This window comes from Phaethon lepturus, unplaced genomic scaffold, assembly GCF_000687285.1.
Source record: "Phaethon lepturus isolate BGI_N335 unplaced genomic scaffold, ASM68728v1 scaffold311, whole genome shotgun sequence".
Taxonomy (NCBI): domain Eukaryota; kingdom Metazoa; phylum Chordata; class Aves; order Phaethontiformes; family Phaethontidae; genus Phaethon; species Phaethon lepturus.
In genome coordinates, this window is record NW_010515293.1 from 9,511 (window position 1) to 17,409 (window position 7,899).

The window sequence follows — 7,899 nt, forward strand, 5'->3', positions numbered from 1 at the left end:
CCTTCCAGTTCTTAATGAACCGATTATTTATTGATTGATTTTTAATTCATTGGTGCAATTTCAATACAAACTCTAACCCTTACATAGCTTTTTTCGTTAAGAAAACAGTAATAGCACTGTTTAAAAACCTGCATAGAAATAAAGACTATTGAGATACAGTCAGCAAAGCCATCTTATAAGGCACACAAGAAAATAGACAGTAAATGTGAATGCAGAACTCCCACTCGGATGTACAGCAAAGTTCATATATGTGCATAAATAATGAAAAAATCACATAACTTCTCAGAGCGTTAAAAGGTTCTCTGAAGCGGTAAGTGAATTCGGTCACTTTGGAAAGAGAGTTGCCATTAGAAGTCTCATTTTCCTCTATGCACCTGTAAACCAGTAACTAACTCCAATAAACAGGGAGCAATTCCCAAAGTGGCTGAAACGAATTGAAACCTGTACGGCTTTTTAAAGTTACCATGACAGCAAGAGAAGGGGTTTGGAAGCTGCATACACTGACTGTTCTGCAGCCACACATTACACAAGCAGCCGAGGTGACAGCTGTCCCCCGCGGCTTTCATTGCTCACACTCTGTACTTACAGTGTCAAGGAAGTGATTTCTTAAATTAAAAAAAAAAAAAAGCCCAAGCCAAAACTTAATAAATATCGAGGTAACTTCAAAGGAGTTTGGCTAATCAAAACAGTGCTGTAGTTTCTCCCCCAGAGGTAGAACTACCAGCAGTAAGATTTAGTTGGGTCTGCTTAGCCCCATTCCCAGTGCTGCTGGATGCGTCTCACCTGCAGGACTGGGAGACACAAGGACCTGGCAAGAGGCCAGGTTTCAGGGCGCGAACGCTCCCTCCTGCGCCACCGGCTCCCCCAGGAGTTTGGCTAATCAAAACAGTGCTGTAGTTTCTCCCCCAGAGGTAGAACTACCAGCAGTAAGATTTAGTTGGGTCTGCTTAGCCCCATTCCCAGTGCTGCTGGATGCGTCTCACCTGCAGGACTGGGAGACACAAGGACCTGGCAAGAGGCCAGGTTTCAGGGCGCGAACGCTCCCTCCTGCGCCACCGGCTCCCCCCACACCTCTGGCTCCCAAGACTTTTTGCTGCTCAAACACGGCTTTGGCGGGTCCAAGCGGGGCCTAGAGGTCACCAGGAGAGAGGACGCTGCCCCCGCTGTCCGCGACCTTCCCGCTACGGCACAGTCAGACCGCACAGGTAAAGGCACCCCGCCGAATCCAAGTGTGAGACAAAACCTGCTCCTATCCCGGGCACAGGGCACAAAGGGCCTCTGGATTCCTCGCTCTGTTTCATAGAAGCAGCAGATTTATTTCTGAGGCTTTATCCCAAACCACTTACCAACTTAAAAAACCTTTTGTGCTCATCTGATATGTGTCATTTCCCTACCATGAGAAATTAGGTCAAGTTTTTCCACTTTTTTTTTTCCTTCCCCCTCCTCAGAAGAGGCGGCTTTAAAATGATGCCTTAAAATGTGTTGTAACAGATTTTTTATATTTATGCAGGATGAACTTAACACCAGATTTTTTTTTTGCCACTTTGCTATTTATATACATATATATAAAATGTATAATGAAGCTTAACCATACAGCACAGAGATTACAATTTAACGGCACACATTCACCACCAGTGAGGGGGACAACCCCTTTATACACCCTCTGAAAAATCTGGATAATAATATTAATAATAATTAAAATCCAAAGAAAGTACAGTATATTTAACAAAATAGTAAATATTAAACAGTGAATACTCTACTTAATAAGGACCTCGCCTTTTTTCAAGTTGGCGTCAATCCACAAAAATATACTTTTTAATCTGGTGAACGTACAATACATAGGTACTTACACCAAAGGTGATAATATATTTAGGATGCTATATACACAAAGAGTTTGGCTCAAATTTAAATTTACATATAAGTGTTCATGGCTTATTTTTCCCCCAAGGTTCCGCCTGCAAGTTTTTCCTTTTCATCTTTGAAAGCAAAAACTAGAAAGTCAAAATAAGATAAAACTATACTCTACAAAAAAGCTACAACATACAGCTTTGGCTTATATAAATAATTCATAGCAGAATGTGTTCAAAAGTACTGTATATAACTTTATATATAGTCTTCAATTCATTAGGGTACTGTTTTCTTTAATATAAAATATACATGAGCTAAAATCCGTTTCTATATTTTTCAAAGGTATGAACGTAAAAACAAATTTGTCAAACATATTCCAATTATAACTTAATATATTAATTTTATTTTGTTAATGTTCTATTTTCTAGGCTAATATTTTCTGAATATTTCATGCGAGTTCTCTATGTCTCTCTTTCACTCATTTAAAAAAAAATCACTTCTTTGACCCAATACACTTTTTTTTTTTTTTGCACGTGCAAAACAGGGTTTTTGTTGTTTTTTGTTTTTTATTTCTTACAGCATCAGCCCTTCTCCATGCACCCTCTGCAATAGAGACCCATGCCAGGTTGGGTAATATAAAGGTCATTTTATGTACAGTATTGCTTTCTTCTTCCTGCTTTTCTACTGCTCTGCTGCTACAAAGCATTATTTCTTAACTACAAGTAACCATACAGCTTGAATAAAACACACAGGGACGTTACTACAGGCGAGCCCTCTCGGTTTCTGCAATCTAGTGTGGTAGGATTATACTGCGGGTACAACGTTTCTTTGCAAAACAGGTTATATTATTAAAACAACAAGTCCAGGTAAGTGCCAGACTAGATCAATACCTACAGGATTGTTCTGTTACATTTTACCATGGGACATCTGCAGCTATACAAGAAGTTTGTCGTAAGTGCCCGATGATTTTGTGTATGCTACACACACTAGCACATATATATGCATGTGAAGATATATATATGCATGTATGTATATACATATAAATATACTTATTTCATGTCCTTATTTATAGATTTAGATATGTCAGGACAGTTCATTCCACCAACACAAAACTGAAGCGGCAACACTGCACGTTTATGTCACCCATGTGTCCATCCTCATTCGTTTTACCGATGGACTCTCTCTATCTTCTGAATTCGGTGGCCTTCCCAGCACGACAGGTGAATGGAAATCGCTCCTCGGGTCCTCCCGATCGCTGCCATCGTAGGAGCTGCTGGAGCTGCTGAGGCTGTCAACTGGAGAGCGGCCCATTTCCTGCCGCGACTGCTGCTGCTGCTGCTGCTGCGGGTGTGGCGGGGGGGGGGGTGGTCCTGCTGCTGCTCCTGCTGCGGTTGTGGCGGCTGCTGCTGCTGCGGGAACCCAGAGGGAGTTACACGGTCCCGGGGAGGTGAAATTGGTTCAGATTTTATGTTGATGTTTTGGTTGGTATTAATGGATAAATTTGAACCCTGAGATAGCTGGCTGCCAGTACTGGGAAAAAGAAAACCAAAAGGCAGAAATAAGAAAACACGAAAAAGGAAACGAAAGTGACAATTCATGTGTCCGTGTGATGGCATGGTCTTGTGGTTCAACACCCTCAAAATGAATCCCAGAATAGTTTGGGTGGGAAGGGACTTTTCAAGGTCATCTAGTCCAACCACCCTGCCATAAGCAGGGACATCTTCCACTAGAGCAGGTTACTTCAGAGCCCCATCCAGCCTGACCTCAAACACTTCCAGGGACGGGGGCATCCACCACTGCTCAGCAACCTGTGCCAGTGCCTCACCACCCCCAGAGTGAAGAATTTCATCCTTCCATCTAGTCTAAATCTACCCTCTCTTAGTTTAAAACCATTACCCCTTGTCCTCTTGCAACAGACCCTGCTAAAAAGTTTGTCTCCATCTTTCTCATCAGCCGCCTTTAAGTCCTGGCAGGCTGCAATAAGGGCTCCCTGGAGTCTTCTCTTCTCTAGGCTGAACCCCCCCAGCTCTCTCAGCCTGTCCTCGCAGGAGAGGTGCTCCAGCCCTCTGATCATCCTGAGTACGTAAATAAATGCAACTTATGAAGTGAAGAAACCAAGTTGAAAAAAGCATTAATTAAAGGTCTGAATGCATTTATAGAAGTTAAAAACAAACAAAAATATTTCCTATTTCCAAACATTTAAGTTCATCACACAGGTGACTCCTTTGTAAGGAGCTGGACCCGCAGGGACACAGCTTGTTGGCCTGAGGACTGAACTGACAAAAGGGACAAACAGCAAGAAACATGAATGCTTTTGCAGCCAAGGAGCAAACTTGAAAGGCAATGCACCATCACCAGCAACAAGAAATTTTCAAAAGGTCTTGTGCTAAATATTCCTCCTGTGCAGATGACTCAGCCTGCAGTGGCAGAAGTTCCCGACTGGGGGAACTGGTACTGTAATGTTACCAGATGTACTTACACAAGAGAGCTGAGGGCTGCTGGACCGAGGTGGTGCTGCTGCCAGGCAGATACCTGCCCTAAGGACAGCATTCCTGGGGAGTTAAATCCCTGCAAGGCAGACAGGTCTGCACTAGTCAAGGAGTAATCTAAGAGGGAAAAATAAACAAACAAGAAAGTAGTTTATATGCATGTATATATGGAAAAAAAAAAAGAGATGAGAATATGTGACACAAACACAAATATAAAGACTTTCTGCACAAAACAAAGGCAAGTCCTTCGTCCTCCTAACTTCACAAGGAGCTTAACAGGACATAAGCCTCCAAATGACCTTTTTTTTTTTGTTCTGCTTTCAATTCTTACATGTTGCTGTCTGATATAGATTCTTTAAACCCACAGGTACAACATATTTATGCATTTTGAAAAACATATATGTGCATCTTACAGTAAGACAAGTGTTTGCATTTTTGAAGATTTTCATCTGCATGGAAATTTCAAAATGAAGCAAAAAGGGAAGAATTCATGCCAGTCATTAGAAAGGAATGGTGCTTCTTGCACTGAACTTAAAGACTTACTCCCAACCCCAGTGCAGTTCCCAGGCGGGAGGCAGCAGCCAGGAGACGCGCATGCCGTTTGGCTGGCTCGTTACAACCCAGTTGACGATCCTACAACCCATACCCAAACCAAGCAGCGGAACAGCGCTGGCTGCCGCGGCAGGCAAGGGGACCCGAAAGGCAGGAGCTGGTGCAGCTGCAGCCTGGGTGGGGAGGCACAGGCAGGGCTGGGTGCCAAAGGGATGCCATGACCACAGTCACCGCAACCTCTCCCTCTCCCCACAATAGCTTCACTTGTTCCTTCAGGTCTGATTAAATTGTCATCTCTGTATCACATAAACAAAAGAAACCTCTTTATTTAGAGCACAAAGTATAATTACTTAGAAATACAACTTAAATGGATAATAGAAAATACAGTATTTTCTTAATCAACAGTCAGTGACTGGCTGTTAGTTTTGGCTAGGCTGTAATGCTTCGTTCTCACTTCATTCACACGGGAAGTTATCTTCACTTTACCATTATCGCTCATGCTTTTCTTTCAGGTTTTAAAATAAAGCCGCAAACACTTCTCTGCTTTTAATTATTTTGTAATACAGCTTCCTTAAAATAATTTCTAGTCTCTTGAGAGTAGGACAAAATGCTAGCAGCCAAACTTATTTTCTACTGCCAGCAGATGAACCAAAAATTCTGCTTAAGTAGGATGTTTTGGTTTTGTTTTAGTTCTTTTGCTCTTTGGGGGTTTTTTTTGGTCTTTATTTAGTATTTTCCTAAAATGACAACCCCATTATGATTTATCTCTCAAGATAAGCTTTCTTGAAAAATTTCCCTGTTCCCATGCACCAACTTGTTTGCTGCGGACTTCTCAGTTTCCCTTTTAGCAGCCTACAAAGGAAGGAGCCCAGTGCCAGCAGGGTGCTGTGCTTTCCAGAGGATGCATCGGCATCACTGCAAGAATCCTCCCGAAGGCCTTGGGAACCCCAGCTGCATCCCAGCAGCCGAAGCTACTTAAGCTGCCTTTTTCTTTTTGTTTCATTTCTCCCCACTTGACATTTTTGTTGGAAAAACCCTCCCAAGTATTTCTGCAAAGATTCAGAAAGCTTTTTTCCCAAGCTGATCAATCCAAAGCCCTTTTTCAAGGCTAAAATAATACTACTAAAAAAAATACAGCCCTCCAATGACTAGGACATGTACTCAACCTTCAATGCAGCCAGACCTATGACAACCTGCAAGTGTAGTACATGTGAGCCCTCAGGACAGATGTGCTAATATGTGCCCATGGGATTTCTGTAAGAGCAGACCTGAAGAAAATGTTTATAGGAATTCAGTTTCCATGTATTCTTTTCTTCTTTGCATTTATAGCTTTTATGATAATGGACAATTAACTTCTGGTACTTTAGACAGAACATGTCTGATGACAGGGGTTTGAGGAGATACTTTTCCAAAGAACACATACGCCATTACACAATTAGCTGCATTATCATTTCCCTAAATTAGCATGTATCTGCTAGCAGTAAAAGCAGGACACCGATTTCTATACATGAGTAGCTTGATGCAAGATGGAAAAGTTGTACAGACAGAAGAGCACTTTCTACATGATGGAAACAATTACTGCTGTGACCCTAACAACACGATACCTTTGAAGTTTGTGCCTTTGCAAAGTAACAGATCTAAAGCCAGTCATACCTTGCCAGTGGCTAGATAGGCTCTGCTCCAGTGTAAGTTACTATTTAACTGGTTTTTGAGTATTTTTTTAAAAATGCCTAGGCTGTGTTAGAACAAGTAACTCAGGTTGTTCTAGCCCTTCCTCCAGTAATCTGCAGAAAGAACACTTCTCCAGCAAAACAAATCATATAAAATAGTGTATTTATGCAAAACTGATACCCCACATTTTAATTAAGGATTTAAGAGCTGAATCCATCACTTCAAGCCCTGAAAAAAAAAAAAACCCTATCAACCCAGAAAAACAATTTAGGTATCTAAATTTTATCTTGGTCCTTGAACTGCAAAACTGAAATTGCTACGTAAGTGGCGACTGCCCTGCGAATACCCCAATGACAATTTGGTTTCAACATCATATTTCTTTTTGCAAATCCCCTGAAAGGCTCAATCTAACAGAAACAATTCTGAATTCTGAAAAACATTAAAGGCTGAAAGATTTTCACAAATTACTGCATTATCTAAGGAAATGGGCTGTTTTTTAAAACCACATCCCAGTGATAACAGCAGTTGTCCATCGCGTAGGACCTCAGTTTCAATTGTCTTTGCTGCTTCCTGAGATTCAGACTACAGCCCCTCTCATCTTTTCGATGTTTTAGCCATCAGCTTATAGGTTATTCTGGATGAGGGACGCACACAACACTGCTTCCCAAAATGACGTCAGACTGCATGAGAGAACGATGGAATTTGTTAGGTGTCAGGTAAAAATCTACGCATGTCTTCTAAGCAGGGACCAGAACCCTTTGTTTACTTTAAACAGCCATTAAATGCAATATATAAACAATGTTTGTGGTAAGCGTCAAACCAAGATCTGTATGTCCAGCAAGTTCATACTTCAGCTTATAATCCAAAACAAGTCACCAAGCACAATTCCTCACTCTGCTCATCATACTGTTATTGCAACCTCATCTTCTCCTTCATTCATTTCTTTGGACTTTAACCCCCCTAAGGGTAGCAATTATTTGCATAAATGTTCAACAATTCAGTTGGATGCTACTGCAGTATAAATATTTACTATTGCTGATGACTAAACAGTCCCCTTCAAAGAATCACAGGTTGGAAAAAGACCTTTAAGATCACCAAGTGCAACCATGAACCTAGCACTGCCAAGTCCACCACTAAACCATGTCCCGAAGTGCCACATCTACACGTCTTAAATACCTCCAGGGACAGTGACTCCAGCACTTCCCTGGGCAGCCTGTTCCAATGCTTGACAACCCTTTCGGTGAAGAAAATTTTCCTAATATCCAATCTAAACCTCCCCTGGCGCAACTTGAGGCCATTTCCTCTTGTCCTATCACTGGTTACTTGGGAGAAGAGACCA

The 7,899-nt window shown here is 41.7% G+C and overlaps 1 protein-coding gene across 1 annotated transcript in view; it reads right to left on the bottom strand.

Moving 5' to 3' along the window:
• Positions 1 to 1,453: 1,453 nt before the first annotated feature.
• Positions 1,454 to 7,899, bottom strand: part of MEF2A (myocyte enhancer factor 2A) — a gene marked incomplete at its 5' end in the record, with an annotated part of 30,342 nt that continues 23,896 nt past the window's right edge. Inside the window, 3 exon segments of the mRNA XM_010295562.1 lie at positions 1,454 to 3,216; positions 3,219 to 3,378; positions 4,328 to 4,454. Coding sequence (XP_010293864.1) covers positions 2,983 to 3,216; positions 3,219 to 3,378; positions 4,328 to 4,454 — 521 coding nt within the window.